Source organism: Anolis sagrei, chromosome 13 (assembly GCF_037176765.1).
Source record: "Anolis sagrei isolate rAnoSag1 chromosome 13, rAnoSag1.mat, whole genome shotgun sequence".
Lineage (NCBI taxonomy): Eukaryota > Metazoa > Chordata > Lepidosauria > Squamata > Dactyloidae > Anolis > Anolis sagrei.
In genome coordinates this window covers 19,074,989-19,097,390 of record NC_090033.1, presented here as the reverse complement: position 1 = coordinate 19,097,390, position 22,402 = coordinate 19,074,989, and the positions used below count along the sequence as shown (strand labels likewise).

At 45.3% G+C, this 22,402-nt stretch overlaps 1 protein-coding gene across 5 annotated transcripts in view; it reads right to left on the bottom strand.

The window, feature by feature from the left end:
• KAZN (kazrin, periplakin interacting protein) overlaps window positions 1–9,954 on the bottom strand; it is a 187,796-nt gene extending 177,842 nt beyond the window's left edge. For 2 of the 5 annotated variants that reach the window (XM_067472863.1, XM_067472866.1), the window contains exons 1-2: window positions 9,121–9,951; window positions 5,072–5,517 (exon numbers count right to left, since the gene is read on the bottom strand). In XM_067472863.1, the coding sequence (XP_067328964.1) occupies window positions 5,072–5,192 (121 nt within the window). In that variant the 5' untranslated portion in view covers window positions 5,193–5,517; window positions 9,121–9,951. Of the gene's footprint in view, window positions 1–5,071; window positions 5,518–9,120 lie in introns of all 5 variants that reach the window. The other 3 variants (XM_067472867.1, XM_067472864.1, XM_067472865.1) reach the window with 3 other exon arrangements.
• Between the last annotated feature and the right edge of the window lie 12,448 nt (window positions 9,955–22,402).

Genomic DNA, 22,402 nt, shown 5'->3' with positions numbered 1-22,402 from the left:
AGTCCCATCATCCATTTTCAAATTCTTCCAAACCGCACCAGGATGTAGAGTGGATTATGCGGGCTCTCTGTGTAAATTGTGGTCCTGATCCATCATTGTTGGCAGTTATAATGGTCTTAGGTAGGGAGTGCAGGTATTGCAAGTCCCATCGTCCATGGTGCATCCTCCTTCAAACTGCACCTGAATGTAGAGTGCGTCATGGAGACTCAGTGTGCCAAGTTTGGTATTTTTTGGTAATTGGATGAGGGTTGCAGTGGTCTCAAGAATTAAGCAAAGGTACTGCAAGTCCCATAATCCATGGTCCATCCCCCACCAAACCACACCAGGCGTAAAGTGGGTCATGAGAGGTCTATGCGCGAAGTTTGGTCCTGATCAGTCATTGGATGAGGTTAACAGCGGTCTCAGAATGTGAGTGATGGTACTGCAAGTCCCATCATCCATGGTTCATCCTCCTCCAAACTGCAGTAGGATGTTGAGTGGGTCATGGGGGCTTTGTGTGCCAAGTCTGGTCTGTATTGGTAATTATCTGACTCAGCCCCCCCACCCCCCGGCCTTTTCCTTTCCTCTCTTTTGTCATCTCGGAATCTTGGATTTGAGGCTGGCCAATCAGAGACCATATGCAAATTTCCTTCTCATGTCCCCGTTTCTGCCATGAACTCTTTTCTCCACCAGGGGCTCCTATTGAAGCTGGCCAATCAGAGACCATATGCAAATAGCACCACTGCAGCAGCCAATCAAAACGCTGGCACATACTCCTCCCGCCACACTTTTGTCCTCCGCATACAAGTTTTGACTTTTATTATATACATAGATATAGATATACATTAGATTATTTTATTATAATTGTCTTATTTTAATTATATAACATTATTATATAATTTATTATTGTATTATATGGTATCATATAATTATATTTATTATTATATTATTTTATTATAATTATATAATATTATTATATTATTATTCTTATATTATAAATATATAATATAATATTGTATTGTATTATATAATATCATATAATTATTTAGATTACTATATTAAATTATTTTATTATAATTGTCTTATTTTAATTATATAATAATATTATATTACTATTCTTATATTAATATAATTGCATAATATAATTTATTATTGTATTCTATTAGATAATATATTTATATTGATTACTTCCTTTTTCCCTTCCTTTCTTCTTCCCTTCCTTTCTTCTTCCCTTCCTTCCTTCTTCCCTTCCTTCCTTCTTCCCTTCCTTTCTTCTTCCCTTCCTTTCTTCTTCCCTTCCTTCCTTCTTCCCTTCCTTCCTTCTTCCCTTCCTTCCTTCTTCCCTTCCTTCCTTCCTTCCTTCCTTCCTTCCTTCCTTCCTTCCTTCTTCCCTTCCTTCCTTCTTCCCTTCCTTCCTTTTTCCCTTCCTTCCTTTTTCCCTTCCTTTCTTCTTCCCTTCCTTTCTTCTTCCCTTCCTTCCTTCTTCCCTTCCTTCCTTCTTCCCTTCCTTCCTCCCTTCCTTCCTTTTTCCCTTCCTTTCTTCTTCCCTTCCTTCCTTCCTTCCTTCCTTCTTCCCTTCCTTCCTCCCTTCCTTCCTTTTTCCCTTCCTTTCTTCTTCCCTTCCTTCCTTCTTCCCTTCCTTCCTTCTTCCCTTCCTTCCTCCCTTCCTTCCTTTTTCCCTTCCTTTCTTCTTCCCTTCCTTCCTTCCTTCCTTCCTTCCTTCCTTCCTTCCTTCTTCCCTTCCTTCCTTCTTCCCTTCCTTCCTCCCTTCCTTCCTTTTTCCCTTCCTTTCTTCTTCCCTTCCTTTCTTCTTCCCTTCCTTCCTTCTTCCCTTCCTTCCTTCTTCCCTTCCTTCCTTCTTCCCTTCCTTTCTTCTTCCCTTCCTTCCTTCCTTCTTCCCTTCCTTCCTTTTTCCCTTCCTTTTTCTTCCCTTCCTTTCTTCTTCCCTTCCTTCCTTCTTCCCTTCCTTCCTTCTTCCCTTCCTTCCTTCTTCCCTTCCTTCCTTCTTCCCTTCCTTCCTTCCTTCCTTCCTTCCTTCCTTCCTTCCTTCTTCCCTTCCTTCCTTCTTCCCTTCCTTCCTCCCTTCCTTCCTTTTTCCCTTCCTTTCTTCTTCCCTTCCTTTCTTCTTCCCTTCCTTCCTTCTTCCCTTCCTTCCTTCTTCCCTTCCTTCCTCCCTCCCTTCCTTTTTCCCTTCCTTCCTTTTTCCCTTCCTTTCTTCTTCCCTTCCTTTCTTCTTCCCTTCCTTCCTTCTTCCCTTCCTTCCTTCTTCCCTTCCTTCCTTCTTCCCTTCCTTCCTTCTTCCCTTCCTTCCTTCCTTTTTCCCTTCCTTTCTTCTTCCCTTCCTTTCTTCTTCCCTTCCTTCCTTCTTCCCTTCCTTCCTTCTTCCCTTCCTTCCTCCCTTCCTTCCTTTTTCCCTTCCTTTCTTCTTCCCTTCCTTTCTTCTTCCCTTCCTTCCTTCTTCCCTTCCTTCCTTCTTCCCTTCCTTCCTCCCTTCCTTCCTTTTTCCCTTCCTTTCTTCTTCCCTTCCTTTCTTCTTCCCTTCCTTCCTTCTTCCCTTCCTTCCTTCTTCCCTTCCTTTCTTCTTCCCTTCCTTCCTTCTTCCCTTCCTTCCTTCTTCCCTTCCTTCCTTCTTCCCTTCCTTCCTTCCTTCCTTCCTTCCTTCTTCCCTTCCTTCCTTCTTCCCTTCCTTCCTCCCTTCCTTCCTTTTTCCCTTCCTTTCTTCTTCCCTTCCTTTCTTCTTCCCTTCCTTCCTTCTTCCCTTCCTTCCTTCTTCCCTTCCTTCCTCCCTTCCTTCCTTTTTCCCTTCCTTTCTTCTTCCCTTCCTTCCTTCCTTCCTTCCTTCTTCCCTTCCTTCCTCCCTTCCTTCCTTTTTCCCTTCCTTTCTTCTTCCCTTCCTTCCTTCTTCCCTTCCTTCCTTCTTCCCTTCCTTCCTCCCTTCCTTCCTTTTTCCCTTCCTTTCTTCTTCCCTTCCTTCCTTCCTTCCTTCCTTCCTTCCTTCCTTCCTTCCTTCCTTCTTCCCTTCCTTCCTTCTTCCCTTCCTTCCTCCCTTCCTTCCTTTTTCCCTTCCTTTCTTCTTCCCTTCCTTTCTTCTTCCCTTCCTTCCTTCTTCCCTTCCTTCCTTCTTCCCTTCCTTCCTTCTTCCCTTCCTTTCTTCTTCCCTTCCTTCCTTCCTTCTTCCCTTCCTTCCTTTTTCCCTTCCTTTTTCTTCCCTTCCTTCCTTCTTCCCTTCCTTCCTTCTTCCCTTCCTTCCTTCTTCCCTTCCTTCCTTCCTTCTTCCCTTCCTTCCTTCCTTCCTTCCTTTCTAAAGCGATTTGTCAGGATTCTTTCCCCGTTGGCAAAGCAAAACGCTCCTCCATCCATATTCATGAGGACTAGCATCGCCAGCTGCGGTTAAATGAGCCAAGGACTTTGAGAAAGGCTTCTCTGTCAAACTATAACTCCCAGAATACCATAGCGTTGAGCTGGAGCGGTTGAAAGGGTGCCAGGCTGCATTCATTCGACGTCATAGATTATTATATTAAAATATATCATATTATTATATTATTATATTATATTATTATATTATATATTATATTATCATATATCACATATTATTATGCAAATATCATCTTTTATTATATTTTATTATATTATATATTATTATATTAAATATTATTATGTTATTATATTATATATTATTATATTATCATATACCACATATTATTATATTATATATTATTATCATATATCATATATTATTATATTATTATATTATATTATATATTATTACCATATATTATTATATTAAATATCATATATTATATATTATATTATTATTATATATCATATATCATTATATTATTATATTACATATTATTATAATATATATTATTATATTAAATATTATTATATTATCATATATCATATATTATTATGTTATATATTATTATATTAAATCATTATATTATATTGTTATATTATATATTATTATATTATATATTATTACATCCGGTCCAATCCTGAATCTGTAGCACAACCAAAGCCCTCCCGACAGATGACCAGACATTCTTGTGAAGAACCTCTAAAGATATGAAAGAGGCAGAGAAGGAAGGGAGAGATTACAGAGAGAGAGAAGGAAAGAAGAGAATAGAGTAAGAAAGGAAAAGGAGGAAGGAAAAATAGAGGGAATGGGGAACAAAGAAAGCAAGGTAGGAAGCAGAGAAAAAAGGAAGAAGGAAAAGGGAGAAAGAAAGGAAGGAAGGAAGGAAGGAAGGAAGAAAAAGAAAGGGAAGGGGGAAGGAAACAGAGAGGAAAGGAAGAGAAGAAAAGATAGGTAGGTAAGAGGCAGAGAAGGAAGAGAGAGATTACAGAGAGAGAGAAGGAAAGAAGGAAGAGAAGAGAGTAAGAAAGGAAAAGGAAGTAGGAAAAATAGAGGGGAGGAAGAAGGAAGAGGGAAAAGGGAGAAAGAAAGGAAAGGAGGGAGGGAGGGAAGAAAGACAGAAGGAAGGAAGAGAAGAAAAGGAGAAAGATAGGTAAGAGGGAGAGAAGGGAGATATTACAGAGAGAGAGAGAAGGAAAGAAGGAAGAGAAGAGAGTAAGAAAGAAAAGGAGGTAGGAAAAATAGAGGGAAGGGGGAACAAAGAAAGAATAGGAGGAAAGGGAGAAAGAAAGGAAGAAAGAAAAAAGAGAGGGAAGGAAAAGAGGAAAGAAGGAAGGAAGGAAGGAAGAGAAGAAAAGGAGATAGGTAGGTAGAAAACCGAGAAGGAAAGGAGAGATTACAGAGAGAGACAAAAGGAAGGAAGAGAAGAAAAGAAAAGTAGGTAGGAAACACAGAGGGGACGGAAAGAATAAGGAAGGAAAGAAATAGAGAGGGAGGGAAGAGAAGAAAAGGAGGAAGAAAAGGAGGAAGAAAAAGGAGAAAGAAGGGAGAGAAAAGAGGAAGAGAGAAAGGGTGACCATTCCCTGGACCCCTTCCGTCTTGTCCTTCTCCTTCTTGAATGGTTTCCCCCAGAACTGGCTATTCTTCCAGATGGAGAGGTCTGACCGAAGCTGACGAAGAGAGTGGAAACACGAAGACCCGCTGCTTCTTCAACCACGTTGCCCTGGGTCTTACCTGCTTCCAGAAGCTGGCACTGGTGTCCAAACACCTGCGAGAAGGTGATGGGGTTGGGCGCCGTGTTGGACGTCACGGCGGAGCTCTCCATGCCGTCGACGAGGTCTTCCGGATCACTCATGTGAAGGACTCCCAAGTTTGGATCTAGATCTCACCACTGTTGGGCGGAGAACCCGGTGATGCAACTCCGGATCCGAGGGAGATCTTCTCTTCTTCTCATCTCTTTGCGTTTCTCAAATAAGACGCCAAGGACTCCGTTTCCTTGAAAGCGGATCAGGAACCCATCTCTAGGTCACAGGAGCGAGGGACTAGGTAACTCAAGAAGCCGGGAACAACGTCTAGGAACCCATCTCTAGGTCACAGGAACTAGGTAACCCAAGAAGCCGGGATCAACGTCGAATCTTGTTTCGGGGAAGAGCAGATGAACTACGCACAGTTCAAGCTATCTGAGGGACAAAGGAAAAGGACACAGCGTCACTCCAAAAGCACACGGAACATGCCCAAAATGTTTCCCAGAAGACCCCAAAACATGCCTGAAATGTCCTCAAAATGTGCCCGAAATGTCCTCAAAAAGTGTCCGAAATGTGCCCAAAATGTTTCCCAAAAGTGCCCAAAACATGCCCGAAATGTGCTCAAAATGTGCCCAAAATGTCCTCAAAATGTGCCCAAAACATGCCTGAAATGTGCTCAAAATGTGCTCAAAATGTGCCCGAAACGTGCCCGAAATGTCCTCAAAATGTGCCCGAAATGTCCTCAAAATGTGCCCAAAATGTCCTCAAAATGTGCCCAAAATATGCCCGAAATGTCCTCAAAATGTGCCCAAAATGTGTCTTCTTTGTTTGTTGTGACGCGCATCTATCAGATCCAACGCTTTGCAGAGGAGTTTCCTTCCCCAAAAGTACCCAAAATATGCCCAAAATGTGTCTTCTTTGCTTGTTGTGACGCACCTCTATCAGATCCAATGTTTCACAAAGAGAACGGTCTCCTTCCCCAAAAGTATCCCAAAAATGTGCCCAAAATGTCCTCAAAATGTGCCCAAAACGTGCCCTCTTTACTTCTTGCAATGCTCGTCGAGAAGATCCAAGGCTTCACGGTTTCCTTCCTGAAATGTGCCCAAAACGTACCATCTTTGCTTGTTGTGATGCGCCACTATCAGATCCGACACTCTGCAGAGGGAAGAATTTCCCTCTCCAAAAGTACCCAAAACGTGCCCAAAATGTTCTCAAAATGTGCCGTTTGCTTGTTGTGATGCACCTCTATTAGATCTGACGCTTCACAAAGGGAACAGTCTCCTTCCCCAAAAGTATCCCAAAATACCCAAAAACGTGCCCAAAATGTCCTCAAGATGTGCCCAAAACGTGCCCTCTTTGCTTGTTGTGACGCAACTCTACCAGATCCAATGTTTCATGGAGGAAATGGTCTCCTTCCCCAAAAGTATTCCAAAATACCCAAAAATGTGCCTGAAACGTCCTCAAAAACATGCCTGAAATGTGCTCAAAACGTGCCTGAAATATCCCCAAAACGTGCCTGAAATGTCCTCAAAATGTGCCTGAAACGTCCTCAAAAACATGCCTGAAATGTGCTCAAAACGTGCCTGAAATATTCTGAAAACGTGCCTGAAATGTCCTCAAAACGAGCCTGAAATGTCCTCAAAATGTGCCTGAAATATTCTGAAAACGTGCCTGAAATATTCTGAAAACATGCCTGAAATGTCCTCAAAACGAGCCTGAAATGTCCTCAAAACGTGCCTGAAATGTCCTCAAAGCGTGCCTTGAAAGTCCTCAAAATGTGTCTGAAATGCCCTCAAAACGTGCCTAAAATGTTCTCAAAACGTGCCTGAAATGTCCTCAAAATTTGCTCAAAACGTGCCTTCTTTGCTTGTTGTGATGCTCGTTGATAAGATCCAATGCTTCATGGAGGAAACGGTCTCCTTCCCCAAAAGTATCCCAAAATATTCCAAAACGTGCCCGAAATGTCCTCAAAATATGCCCGAGATGTGTCGTCTTTGCTTGTTGTGATGCACCTCTATCAGATCCAATGCTTCACAGAGGAAACGGTCTCCTTCCCCAAAAGTATCCCAAAATACCCAAAAACGTGCCTGAAATGTCCTCAAAATGTGCTCGAAATGTGCCCAAAACGTGCCCTCTTTGCTTGTTGTGACGCACCTCTATCAGATCCAATGCTTTGCGGAGGAGTTTCCTTCCCCAAAAGTACCCAAAATGTGTCTTCTTTGCTTGTTGCGATGCACCTCTCACAAAGGGAACGGTCTCCTTTCCCAAAAGTATCCCAAAATACCCAAAAACGTACACGAAGTGTCCTCAAAATGTGCCCAAAACGTGCCCTCTTTGCTTGTTGCGATGAACCTCTATCAGATCCACGGAGGAAACTGTCTCCTTCCCCAAAAGTATCCCAAAATACCCAAAACCATGCCCGAAATGTCCTCAAAATGTGCCCAAAACGTGCCCTCTTTGCTTGTTGCGATGAACCTCTATCAGATCCACGGGGGAACTGTCTCCTTCCCCAAAAGTATCCCAAAATACCCAAAACCATGCCCGAAATGTCCTCAAAATGTGCCCAAAACGTGCCCTCTTTGCTTGTTGTGATGCACCACTATCAGATCCAATGCTTTGCAGAGGAGTTTCCTTACCCAAAATGTGCCCAAAATGTGCCCGAAATGTGCCTTCTTTGCTTGTTGTGATGCACCTCTATCAGATCCAATGTTTCACAAAGGGAACGGTCTCCTTCCCCAAAAGTATCCCAAAATACCCAAAAACGTGCTCAAAATGTCCTCAAAATGTGCCCTCTTTGCTTGTTGTGACACTCGTCGATAAGATCCTCTTTGCTTGTTGTGATGCAACACTATCAGATCCGACACTTTATGGGGGGGGGGAAGAGTTTCCTTTCCCAAAAGTACCCAAAATGTTCTCAAAATGTACCTCTTTGCTTGTTGTGACGCAACTCTACCAGATCCAATGTTTCATGGATGAAATGGTCTCCTTCCCCAAAAGTATCCCAAAATACCCAAAATCGTGCCCAAAATGTCCTCAAGATGTGCCCGAAATGTGCCCAAAACGTGCCCTTTGCTTGTTGTGATGCCCGTTGATAAGATCCAATGCTTCACGGAGGAAACTGTCTCCTTCCCCAAAAGTATCCAGAAATACCCAAAAAAGTGCCCAAAATGTCCTCAACATGTGCCCAAAATGTGCCCTCTTTGCTTGTTGTGATGCTCGTTGATGGATCTTTCCAATGCTTCATGGAGGAAATGGCCTCCTTCCCCCAAAGTACACAAAAATACCCCAAAACGTGCCTGAAATGTCCTCAAAATGTGCCCAAAACATGTTCTCTTTGCTTGTTGTGACACTCGTTGATAAGATCCAATGCTTCATGGAGGAAACTGTCTCCTTCCCCAAAAGTATCCCAAAATACCCCAAAACGTGCCCAAAATGTCCTCAAAATGTGCCCGAAATGTGCCAGAAATGTCCTCAAAATGTGCCCAAAATGTGCCCAAAACGTCCTCAAAATGTGCCCAAAATGTACCCGTAATGTCCTCAAAATGTGCCCAAAATGTGCCCAAAATGTGCCCAAAATGTCCTCAAAATGTGCCCGAAATGTCCTCAAAATGTGCCCAAAACGTGCCCAAAATGTCCTCAAAATGTGCCCGAAATGTCCTCAAAATGTGCCCGAAATGTCCTCAAAATGTGCCCGAAATGTGCCCAAAATGTCCTCAAAATGTGCCCAAAATGTGCCCAAAATGTGCTCAAAACATGCCCTCTTCGCTTGTTGTGACGCTCGTTGATAAGATCCAACGCTTCACGGAGGAAACAGTCTCCTTCCCCAAAAGTACCCAAAAATAAGTGCCCGAAATATCCCCAAAACATGCCAGAAACTTGACCGAAACGTGCTCGAAATGTTCCCAAAAGTAACCACTTTGCTTGTTGTGACCCACTTCTATCAGATGCTTTGCGGAGGAAACAGTTTCCGTCCCAAAAAGCACCCTAAACGTGCCCGAAATGTCCCTGAAACCTGCCCGAAACATACCCGAAACGTACCCGAAATGTGCCCGAAACGTCCCCTCGTTGCTTGTTGTGACACACCTCTTATCGGATCCGGCGCTTCGCGGAGGAAACGGGGTCTTCTTCCCCAAAATCACCCGAAAAGTGCCCAAAACTCTTTTCTCGTTGTGATGCCCCTCTATCAGATCCGACACTTTGCGAAGGAAATGGTCTCCTTCCCCAAAAGTGCCCGAACGAAACGTGCCCGAAACGTGTTGTGACGCACCTCTTTTCCGCAGAAACGGTCTCCTTCCTCACCTTTCCTCGTTTTCCACTTTGCATCCAAATTGTCCTTGAGATGCTTAAGGACTCACCTTTCCAAAGCTAGGGTCATCTCAGCTTTTCGGGGGGCAGAAAAGATGCCCATTCTCTCGACGGTTGCAAGAAGCCGAACCCAATTTCTACCTTGCAATCGGAGGGTCAAAGCAATAAGCAACATCCGCACTCGAGCGCGCCGCCTGTACCCATGGGGTGCCCTTCGCCGCTCGTTCTGACGCACCTCTTCTCAGTCCCTTGGCTTCGACCTACTGTCCAACCTGCTGTTCAGCATCCCTTCTTCCCCGGCGCTTCCTCTCCAAATTCCTCTCCTTCCCTCCCTCCTTTTCTCCGGAACCGAGGAGCAGGAGGAGCTTCAGGGACGCATCGTGAAGTTACGTTGCCTCCCGCATCTGCTGCAGTGTTGCTTCGCTTCCCCAGTCTCATTCCGACTCAGCGGCAAGGGGGAAAAAAAGACGTATACAAACCCGCCGTTCATTGGAACGAGATGGAAATAGCCGCCAGGAGAAAAGCATTTGTTTCAGCTTCCAGAAGAGAGAGAGAGAGAGAGCGGGGGGGATGTTAGAGTATTGCACAGGCCGTGTCGGAACCCAGATGCCTTAAAGAGCCAGACACAGAGGAGTATCTCCAAAGCAATAGCGTATTAAACCAAAGCAAACAGAAATCAGAGACACTTGCTTCAGTGCCTCTGGTCAAAACTCAAAGTTTGTAGCTTGAAAAACGAACTTAGAAAATAATCCGGATGAAATTGGGAAACAAACCAAAAAAAGAGACATGCACAAGAAGAGGAAAAAGGGAGAAATCACCAAAGAAGAATTCAAACAAATAGCCCACACCTGTAGGGAAAAGGTCCGCAAGGCTAAACTGGGAAAGAAACCCGGATTAAACAAGAATCCTAGAATCCTAGAGTTGGAAGAGACCTCCTGGGCCATCCAGTCCAACCCCATTCTGCCAAGAAGCAGGAATATTGCATTCAAATCACCCCTGACAGATGGCCATCCAGCCTCTGTTTCAAAGCTTCCAAAGAAGGAGCCTCCACCACACTCCTTCTGGGCCAGAGAGTTCCACTGCTGAATGGTTCTCACAGTCAGGAAGTTCTTCCTCACTTCTAACTGTGCTAAGACACAAAAGAGACATGCACAAGAAGAGGAAGAAGGGAGAAATCACCAAAGAAGAATTCAAACAAATAGCCAATACCTGTAGGGAAAAGGTCCGCAAGGCTAAGCTGGGAAAGAAACCCGGATTAAACAAGAATCCTAGAATCCTAGAGTTGGAAGAGACCTCCTGGGCCATCCAGTCCAACCCCCTGCCAAGAAGCAGGAATATAGCATTCAAATCACCCCTGACAGATGGCCATCCAGCCTCTGTTTCAAAGCTTCCAAAGAAGGAGCCTCCACCACACTCCCTCCGGGGCAGAGAGTTCCACTGCTGAACGGCTCTCACAGTCAGGAAGTTCTTCCTCACTTCTAACTGTGCTAAGACACAAAAGAGTCATGCACAAGAAGAGGGAAAAGGGAGAAATCACCAAAGAAGAATTCAAACAAATAGCCAACACCTGTAGGGAAAAAGTCCGCAAGGCTAAGCTGGGAAAGAAACCCGGATTAAACAAGAATCATAGAATCCTAGAGTTGGAAGAGACCTCATGGGCCCTCATCCAGTCCAACCCCATTCTGTCAAGAAGCAGGAATATTGCATTCAAATCAACCGACAGATGGCCATCCAGCCCCTGTTTAAAAGCTTCCAAAGAAGGAGCCTCCACCACACTCCGGAGAAGGCAGAGAGTTCCACTGCTGAATGGCTCTCACAGTCAGGAAGTTCTTCCTCAATTCTAACTGTGCTAAAACACAAAAGAGACATGCACAAGAAGAGGAAAAAGGGAGAAATCACCAAAGAAGAATTCAAACAAATAGCCAACACCTGTAGGGAAAAGGTCCGCAAGGCTAAACTGGGAAAGAAACCCGGATTAAACAAGAATCCTAGAATCAAAGAGTTGGAAGAGACCTCCTGGGCCATCCAGTCCAACCCCCTGCCAAGAAGCAGGAATATAGCATTCAAATCACCCCTGACAGATGGCCATGTAGCCTCTGTTTCAAAGCTTCCAAAGAAGGAGCCTCCACCACACTCCCTCCGGGGCAGAGAGTTCCACTGCTGAACGGCTCTCACAGTCAGGAAGTTCTTCCTCACTTCTAACTGTGCTAAGACACAAAAGAGTCATGCACAAGAAGAGGAAAAAGGGAGAAATCACCAAAGAAGAATTCCAACAAATAGCCCACACCTGTAGGGAAAAGGTCCATAAGGCTAAACTGGGAAAGAAACCCGGATTAAACAAGAATCCTAGAATCAAAGAGTTGGAAGAGACTTCCTGGGCCATCCAGTCCAACCCCATCCTGCCAAGAAGCAGGAATATTGCATTCAAATCACCCCTGACAGATGGCCATCCAGCCTCTGTTTCAAAGCTTCCAAAGAAGGAGCCTCCACCACACTCCGGGGAAGGCAGAGAGTTCCACTGCTGAACGGCTCTCACAGTCAGGAAGTTCTTCCTCACTTCCAACTGTGCTAAGACACAAAAGAGACATGCACAAGAAGAGGAAAAAGGGAGAAATCACCAAAGAAGAATTCAAACAAATAGCCAACACCTGTAGGGAAAAGGTCCGCAAGGCTAAACTGGGAAAGAAACCCGGATTAAACAAGAATCCTAGAATCAAAGAGTTGGAAGAGACCTCCTGGGCCATCCAGTCCAACCCCCTGCCAAGAAGCAGGAATATAACATTGAAATCACCCCTGACAGATGGCCATCCAGCCTCTGTTTCAAAGTTTCCAAAGAAGGAGCCTCCACCACACTCCGGGGCAGAGAGTTCCACTGCTGAACGGCTCTCACAGTCAGGAAGTTCTTCCTCATTTCTAACTGTGCTAAGATACAAAAAGAGACATGCACAAGAAGAGGACAAAGGGAGAAATCACCAAAGAAGAATTCAAACAAATAGCCAACACCTGTAGGGAAAAGGTCCACAAGGCTAAATCACAAAACGGGCTCAGGCTTGCCAGGGACATTAAAAACAATAAAAAGGGCTTCTTCCTCTTATGTCAGTAGAAAAAGGAAAAACAAGGAGGCCATTGTTCCATTGCGTCCTAGTCTCCAGGGAAGCAGAAAGGAAGCTTGCTCCCTCCTCCCTGTGGCTTCCTCTCACATATTTATCCATGGCTATCATATCTCCTCTCAGCCTTCTCTTCTTCAGGCTAAACATGCCCAGCTCCTTAAGCCGCTCCTCATAGGGCTTGTTCTCCAGACCCTTGATCATTTTAGTCGCCCTCCTCTGGACACATTCCAGCTTGTCAATATCTCTCTTGAATTGTGGTGCCCAGAATTGGACACAATATTCCAGGTGTGGTCTAACCAAAGCAGAATAGAGCTTTGACCTCCCTGGATCTAGACACTAGGCTCCTCTTGATGCAGGCCAAAATACCATTGGCTTTTTTGGCCGCCATATCACATTGTTGGCTCATGTTTAACTTGTTGTCCACGAGGACTCCAAGATCTTTTTCACAGCCCAACAAGAAAGCGGCAGCGACAAGACCCAAGGCGCGAAACCAATACCTTGCCTACTGCCAAGGAAATCAGCTACAGAACAGGAGCTTTTTTGTTGAGTTCCAGGGCCAGAGAAGCCGATGGGGGAAACAGAAGAACGGCCTGCCTCAGGGGAGCATGCTTGCTCCATCCATGTTCAACATCTACTCAAATGACCAGCCACTGCCAGAAGGGACAGAGAGCTTCATCTATGCTGATGATCGTGCCATCACCGCTCAAGCAGGGAGCTTTGAGATGGTTGAACAGAAGCTCTCCGAAGCTCTAGGTGCTCTTACTGCCTATGAGGGGAAACCAGCTGATCCCCAACCCATCTAAAACACAGACATGCGCCTTTCAACTTAACAACAGACAAGCATCTCGAGCTCTGAGGATTATTACCTGGGAAGGAAGGAATCCCACTGGAGCATTGCAGCGCACCCAAATACCTGGGAGTCACTCTGGACCGTGCTCCAACCTACAAGAAGCACTGCCTGAACATCAAGCAAAAAGTGGGTGCTAGAAACAATATCATATGAAAGCTGACTGGCACAACCTGGGGATCACAACCAGACACAGTGAAGACATCTGCCCTTGTGCTATGCTACTCTGCTGCTGAGTATGCATGCCCAGTGTGGAACACATCTCACCACGCTCAAAAAGTGGATGTGGCTCTTCATGAGACATGGAGTGCCTGCGCCCTACACCACTGGAGAAATTACACTGCTTAGCCGGTATTGCACCACCTGACATCCGCCGGGAAGTAGCAGCCGATAGTGAAAGGACCAAGGCAGTGACATCTCCAGCTCATCCATTGTTTGGGTAGCAGCCAGCACGTCAACGACTTAAATCAAGACATAGTTTTCTTAGATCTACAGAGACACTCGCTGGAACACCCCAGCAAGCGAGAGTCCAAAGGTGGCAGGCTCAAACCCAGAACCTGATACCAAATGAGACACTCCTTCCTGGGCACACAGAAGACGGGGTGACTAGAAAGGCGCTGGACAGACGAGATGCAGAGCCAACCTTCACCTCTTGTCAAGACTTAGGTCTCCCCATGAATCCACAGTATCACTAGATTACCAATCCCCACCACCAGAAAATCCCTCAAACGTGTCACTGGACGTTGGTTGAATACACACATTCTGAATCTCCTGAACCTTGGTCCAATCCAATGGCCCCTCTTCATCCTCATCACTCCCAGACCCATAATTCCCAGAAAAACGCATGAAATCCTCTTCCTCAGTGGGAGCAGTAAGTATGTCCCGGATCTTCTTTCTCTGACGCTCCTCGTCTGATTCCTGCTCTCGAGTAATCCTCTTAGCCCCTCTATTCCCATCTGTATCTCCTTCCTCCTCCTCACTCATTTCACTCTTGGAGAAACCCTCAAAGGACTCGTCATAAGGCGGGTGACATAAGTATCTCCCGAATCCTCTGTCAGGATTAATTTAGTTATGTTTGTGTTTTAAATGTGCTTCGATGTATTGCCAAGATGGATGCTACTGTGATTTAGAAATGCTGTGCAGAAATGGTTACACCATGAGGCTGTGATGAAGTGAACTTGAGAAAGTAAGATAAGGTTTGCTCTTGCTGAGAACAGACGGGAGTTGCCAGTCTCAGCAAAAGAAGATAAGCAGGTGTTAAGAGGCTTTCGTTTTGACTAGTTCCTGAATTGTAGCTCGCTGTAGTAAGACGTGTCTGATGTGTGTGAAGAGGCTTTCGTTTTGACTACTTCCTGAATTGTAGCTCGCTGTAGTAAGACGTGTCTGATGTGTGTGAAGAGGCTTTCGTTTTGACTAGTTCCTGAATTGTAGCTCGCTGTAGTAAGACGTGTCTGATGTGTGTGAAGAGGCTTTTGTTTTGACTACTTCCTGAATTGTAGCTCGCTGTAGTAAGACGTGTCTGATGTGTGTGAAGAGGCTTTCGTTTTGACTAGTTCCTGAATTGTAGCTCGCTGTAGTAAGACGTGTCTGATGTGTGTGAAGAGGCTCTCATTTTGACTAGTTCTTGAATTGTAGCTCGCTGTAGTAAGACGTGTCTGATGTGTGTGAAGAGGCTTTCGTTTTGACTAGTTCCTGAATTGTAGCTCGCTGTAGTAAGACGTGTCTGATGTGTGTGAAGAGGCTTTCGTTTTGACTAGTTCCTGAATTGTAGCTCGCTGTAGTAAGACGTGTCTGATGTGTGTGAAGAGGCTTTCATTTTGACTAGTTCCTGAATTGCAGCTCGCTGTAGTAAGACGTGTCTGATGTGTGTGAAGAGGCTTTCGTTTTGACTAGTTCCTGAATTGTAGCTCGCTGTAGTAAGATGTGTCTGATGTGTGTGAAGAGGCTTTCGGTTTTGACTAGTTCCCGAATTGTAGCTCGCTGTAGTAAGACGTGTCTGATGTGTGTGAAGAGGCTTTCGTTTTGACTAATTCCTGAATTGCAGCTCGCTGTAGTAAGACGTGTCTGATGTGTGTGAAGAGGCTTTCGTTTTGACTAGTTCCTGAATTGTAGCTCGCTGTAGTAAGATGTGTCTGATGTGTGTGAAGAGGCTTTCGGTTTTGACTAGTTCCTGAATTGTAGCTCGCTGTAGTAAGACGTGTCTGATGTGTGTGAAGAGGCTTTCGTTTTGACTAGTTCCTGAATTGTAGCTCGCTGTAGTAAGATGTGTCTGATGTGTGTGAAGAGGCTTTCATTTTGACTAGTTCCTGAATTGTAGCTCGCTGTAGTAAGACGTGTCTGATGTGTGTGAAGAGGTTTTCGTTTTGACTAGTTCCTGAATTGCAGCTCGCTGTAGTAAGACGTGTCTGATGTGTGTAAACTTAGTTTCTTTTGTAACTCAAAGCCTGCAGAGTCCTTATTTTGCAACTCAGTGTCTGCTGATCTAGCATTCCTTCCGCTGGGCATCGTCTGACTCTGACATCCTCTTCCTTTGCTGTCATTGTCATTGTGAGTATCTATTTTGTATGTGACTCTCTGAGGATCTGACGAGGGTTGCATCAGCCAATGTCCCTTACTGATGACCTATCAGCAGGTGGCTATATAAGGAGGATGAAAGGTTCCATCTTTCTCTCTCCTATGTGACTCATTGTGAGTATCTGTCCATTCTGTGACTCTCTGAAGATCTGACAAAGGTTGCATCAGCCAGTGTCCCTCACTGATGACCTATCACATGAGGCAATTTCCCAATTCCGATGGCTAGGAATCTCTTTCAACCTACTAGGATTAACGGAGGCAGAGAACACAAGAGGAGAAAAGAACAGCAGAAGGAAAGAGGGAGTGTGAAAAAAAGGCTAGAAGAACGAGAGAGGGATGGAAAATGGTGACCAAGAGTGAGGAAGCAGGTGGGAAAGGATCTCCACTTACCTGATGGGATGATGGTGGGATGGTCATCTTCTGGGAGAACTTTGACTGTGTTTGGACTGGATGCCCTTTGGAGGTCTCTTCTTTTAACGCAACACAGTTCAGAAAGCTCTGATCTAGAGCACAAAATGTTACTTTAACCAACTATGTAGGTCAGCGGTTCTCAACCTGGGGGTCGCGACCCCTAGGGGGGTCATTGGGCCATTTTCAGGGGGTCGTGAAGCTGCCTTGGATGGCCCCGCCCCCTCCAAAATGGCTGCCGACCCCCTGTGCCAGCCAAAAAACTAGCTCTCCTGGTCAGCCCTTCCTCCTGCCCTCACATCCCTGCCGTTTCCACCAACTACAACTCCCAAATGTCAAGATCTGTTTTCCCCAAACTCCACCAGTGTTCATATTTGGGCATATTGAGTATTTGTATCAACTTTGGTGCAAATGCAGTCGTTTGGGTTCACAGTGCTCTCCGTATATAGGTGCACTACATCTCCGTAAATCAGTCAATTCCTCCCAACCCCCCTCCAGTACTTTCTGTTGGTCATTGGGGTTCTGGGTACCACGTTTGTTCCAGGTCTATAATTTGTGGGGGTCTCAATGGTCTGTGGAAGTCAGAGCTGAATCAGTTGAAGGTACTGAGTTCTTGCGACCCTGGAGAAGGTAGGACGTGGTAGTCTCCATGGCAGTTCCCCAGACCTAAGGTCTTGCTCTTAAATGCCAGGTCCGTCAATGGCAAGAGCGCTGCCATTCAGGACTTGATCCTGGATGAGAAGGCGGATCTGGCCTGCATCACCGAGACTTGGTTGGACGAGCTGGGGGGAGTCTGATCTGGCCACAGTGGTCCACGCTCTTGTTACATCCTGAATAGACTACTGCAATGCACTCTACGTGGGGTTGCCCTTGAAGACTGTTCGGAAACTTCAACTGGTCCAGCGAGCAGCAGGCAGATTACTCACCGGAGCGTCATACAGGGAGCACACCACCCCCCTGCTGTGTCAGCTCCACTGGCTGCCGGTCCAGTTCCGAGCACAATTCAAGGTGCTGGTTTTGACCTACAAAACCCTATACGGTTCCGGTCCAGCATACCTGTCCAAACGCATCTCCCTCTACGTCCCACCCCGGAGTTTGAGATCATCTGGGGAGGCTCTGTTTTCAACCCCACCGCTATCACAAGTGAAGTTGGTGGGGACGAGGAGAAGGCCTTCTCAGTGGTGGCCCCTCACCTGTGGAACTCACTCCTGGGGGAAATTAGGTCATCAACTTCCCTCCTCTCCTTCAGGAGGAAAGTAAAGACATGGTTGTGGGACCAGGCCTTTGGGCAATCTGACAACTAGATAAGGACAATCAGACAATTAGGACTGACAGGACTGACAAAGTGGAATTGGAAACTGGACTATGAGATGGCGAACGCTGACTGTTAATGAGGTGCAATTGGTTCTTAGTGGTTTTATCGGCTTTATTGTTATACGCAGAAACTGTTTCTTAACTGTTAATTGCTGCTAGATTGTTTTATACTACTGTTATGTGATGTCGGCATCGAATTGTGCCTTTGTAAGCCGCCCTGAGTCCCCTCCGGGGTGAGAAGGGCGGGGTAGAAGTAACCGAAATAAATAAATAAATAATAAATCTCTCCCAGTTGTGCCCACCTGGTTTTGGGGTGCACCAGCAGGCCAGGTCCAAGGAGGTGGGGTCGCAGTAGTCTTTCGGCAGTCCATCGCTGTAATCAGATGTGCAGTTCCGCAATTCTCCAGGTTTGAGTGTGTTCACCTGAGGGTGGGAAACCGTGATAGTTTGGGGAGTCTGCTGGTGTACCGTCCACCCCGTGACGCAGCAGTTTCCCTGCCGGAGCTAGCAGACGTGGTCTCCAATTTGGCCTTGGTCTCCCAGCGCCTGATCGTGCTGGGAGACTTCAATTTCCACACTGAGACCTCCTTAACAGGGGCAGCTCAGGATTTCATGGTCGCCATGACGACTATGGGGCTATCACAAGTTATATCCGGGCCCAACTATCAGGCTGGACATGCACTCGACTTCGTTTTTGTGGCAGACGGCAGATTGGTCAGAGTGGAAGAGCAGAGCAGAACATTGTTCCATTGTCATGGTCTGATCATCATCTGGTTAGCGTTAGACTCACTGCACACACAAACCTTCGCAGGGGTGGAGGATCAGATATTTCCATTATGCATCATAAGAGTAGCAAAATGACCGTTATGAAGTAGCAACAAAAATATGGTTGGGGTCACCACAACATGAGGAACTTTATTTAGGGGTCACGGCATTGGAAAGGTTGAGAACTACTAATGTAGGTATTTACGAGTCCAGTTATCGTTATGAATCTACCTATATCTATCTCCCTACCCACCTATCTGGATACGTTCCTTACTTCGTATGCATTCATCCATCTGCCTGGCTATCCATCAGTTCAGCTATCCGTCCAGGTCAGTGGTTTCCAACCTTTGGTCCTCCAATTGTTTAGTTGGACTTCCAATTCCCTGAAATCCCAGCTGCTAGGAATTGTGGGAGCTGAAGTCCAAAACACTTGGAGGACCAAATATTGGGAACTACTGATCTTAGAGCAATTATCATTAGGGGTCCCAAAGGGGACTCAAAGAGCAAGAGATGTTACCTTCACATGCTGTTTAGTTATCATTCCAAACCTTAATATATTTGCCGTAGGGGTCTGTCTACCTGTCTATCCATCCAGTAACTCATCCATCTGTCTACCTATCCATCTATGTATTCTTCCATCCATCTACCAGTCTACCTACCCACCACTATCTACACCCACCCACCCACCCACCCATCCACCCACCCACCCACCCATCCACCCACCCATCCATCCATCCACCCACCCAAAACACCCCACCTACTCAGCCACCCACCTATCTATCCATCCATCTCTTGGGGTTTGGGTGCCTTTGGGGTCTTATCTGACCATCCTATCTATCCATCCATCCATCTCTTGGAGTTTGGATGCTGTTGGTGTCTCTTCTGTCCAAATACCTATCCATCCATCCATCCATCTCTTGGGGGGTGGATGCCTTTGGGGTCTCTTCTGTCCATCCTATCTCTCTCTCTCTCTCTCTCTCTCTCTCTCTCTATCTATTAGGGCTGGTCAATTCGTTTCGTTAATTCGTAATTCGTTAAAAAATTCGTTAATTTTTGAATTACGAAACGATTACAAAACTTTTTTTTAACCTGGAAATGTTTTTAAATATCGAAACGGCAGGCGCCAAAAATTTTTGTATTTCCGTCCATTTCGGAAATACGTAAGATGGCCGCCTGCCGATGCTTGCTGGGAGCTCTCCTCTCTCGGCGCCGGCTGAGCAAGCGAGCGAGAGGGGCGAGCGAGCGGCGAGCGAGAGGGGCGAGAGAGGGGCGAGCGAACGGCGAGCGAGAGGGGCGAGCGAGCGGCGAGCGAGAGGGGCGAGCGAGTGGCGAGCGAGCGGCGAGTGCCTTCCCTCCTTAATAATAATTTTAATTTCTCCTCCCTATTCTACTAAATTAATAATTAAATTTAAAAAATATTTTAAAAAAATATTGAAAAAAAAAGGGCGCCATCTTTACAAAATGTTTTGTAAATATTTACGAAATTTCGTAAATACCGAACTTTTTTTTTGGAAAATTTTGTAATTATTTTAAATATCGAAACAAAAAAAAACCCCAATTACAAATCGATTTTAGAAACAAATTTTTCCGTTGTTACCCAGGCCTACTATCTATCTATCCAATCCATCCATCCATCTCTTGGAGTTTGGATGCCTTTGGTGTCTCTTCTGTCCAGCTATCTACCTACCCACCACTATCTACATCCTCTGTCTACATCCATCCATCCAACCAACGATCCATCCAACCATCCATCCATCCACCCACCCACCCCACCTACTTGCCCACCCATCTATCTATCCATCCATCTCTTGGGGTTTGGGTGCCTTTGGGGTCCTATCTATCTATCTGTCTGTCTATCTATCTATCTCTTGGAGTTTGGATGCTGTTGGTGTCTCTTCTGTCCAGATACCTATCCATCCATCCATCTCTTGAGGTTGGAATGCCTTTGGGGTCTCTTCTGTCCATCCTATCTATCTATCTATCTATCTATCTATCTATCTATCTATCTATCTATCTATCTATCTATCCTTCCTATCAATTAATCAATCTCTTGGAGCTTGGATGCCTTTGGTGTCTCCAGCTATCTATCCATCCATCTCTTGGTGTTTGGATGCCTTTGGGGTCTATTCTGACCATCCTATCTGTCTGTCTATCTGTCTATCTATCGACAGTATCTATCCATCCATCCATCCATCCTTTCAATCTATTAATCTCTTGGGGTTTGGATGCCTTTGGGGTCTCTTCTGACCCATCTATCTATCTATCTGGATGTCTTTGGGGTCTCTTCTATCCAACTATCCATCTATCTTTCTTTCATTCCATCCATTTCTTGGTCTTTGGATGCCTCTACTTACCTACCCATCCATCCATCTATCAATCAATCCTTTCTTTCAATCCATCAATCTGTTGGTGTTTAGATGCCTTTGGTGTCTCTTCTGTCCAGCTATCTACCTACCTACCTACCAACCATCCATTTAGCTATTTATCTACCTCCCCTTCCCCTATCTACCGATCTATTTATCATCTAAATGTCTTGTCTATGACATCCTCCTATAGCCAGGTTGAGGCTGACATCTATCTATCTATCTATCTATCTATCTATCTATCTATCGACCTACTCACCTACCAACTGATTCATCTATCATCTCTTGGTTTCCTTCCTCTACCACCTCTCTATCTCCATAATCCCTCCCCCTTATCTATCTATCCAACTATCCATCATCTCTTTCCTTCCTTACCGTCACCACTCCGTCCAAAAGCCCGTCACGTCTATCTAATCTATATCTATCCATCCACCTACCTACCTACCAACCAACCCATCCATCAATCCACCCATCCATCTACCAACCTACCCACCCATCCATCATCTTTTGGTTTCCTTCCTCTGCCACCTCTCTATCTCCATAGTCCCCTCCCCCTTATCTACCTATCCAACCATCCATCTACCTACCTACCCACCCATCCAGGCATTCATCTACTCCCTACCCCTAGATGCCTATCAATCCATCCATCCATTAATTCATCCATCCACCCACTCACCTGCCAATCTATTTAACTATTTGTCTACCCCAGTCTTCCTAACTATCTATCATCCATCAATACCTCCATCCCTTAGGGGTTTGGGCCGGATGCCTTTGGGGTCTCATCCATCCATCCACCTAGCACACCCACCCACCCCACCTACTCACCCACCCACCTATCTATCCATCCATCTCAATGTGGGTGCCTTTGGGGTCCTATCTATCGATCCATCTGTCTGTCTGTCTGTCTATCTATCTATCTATCTACCTACCTACCTACCTACCTACCCATCCATCTCTTGGAGTTTGGATGCCTTTGGGGTCTTATCTGACTATCCTATCTATCTATCTATCTATCTATCTGGATACCCTTGGGGTCTCTTCTGTCCAACTATCCACCTATCTTTCTTTCATTCCATCCATTTATTGGTGTTTGGATGCCTTTGGGGTCCCTTCTGTCCAGCTATCTATCTATCTATCTATCTATCTATCTATCTATCTATCTATCCTTCCTTTTAATCCATCAATCTCTTGGTGTTTCGATGCCTTTGGTGTCTCTTCTGTCCAGCTATCTATCTATCTATCTATCTATCTATCTATCTATCTATCTATCTATCTATCTATCCATCCTTCTTTCTTTCTTTCTACATATCTATCTACCTACCTACCTACCTACCCACCCATCCATCCCTTGGAGTTTGGATGCCTTTGTGGTCTTATCTGACCATCCTATCTATCTATCTATCTATCTATCTATCTGGATGCCTTTGGGTTCTCTTCTGTCCTATCTATCTATCTTTCTATCTATCGTTTCAATCCATCAATCTCTTGGTGTTTCGATGCCTTTCGGGTCTCTTCTGTCCAGCTATCTATCCATCCTTCCTTCCTTCCTTCCATCCATCCATCCATCTCTTGGAGTTTGGATGCCTTTGGGGTCTTATCTGTCCGCCTATCTATCTATCTATCTATCTATCTAT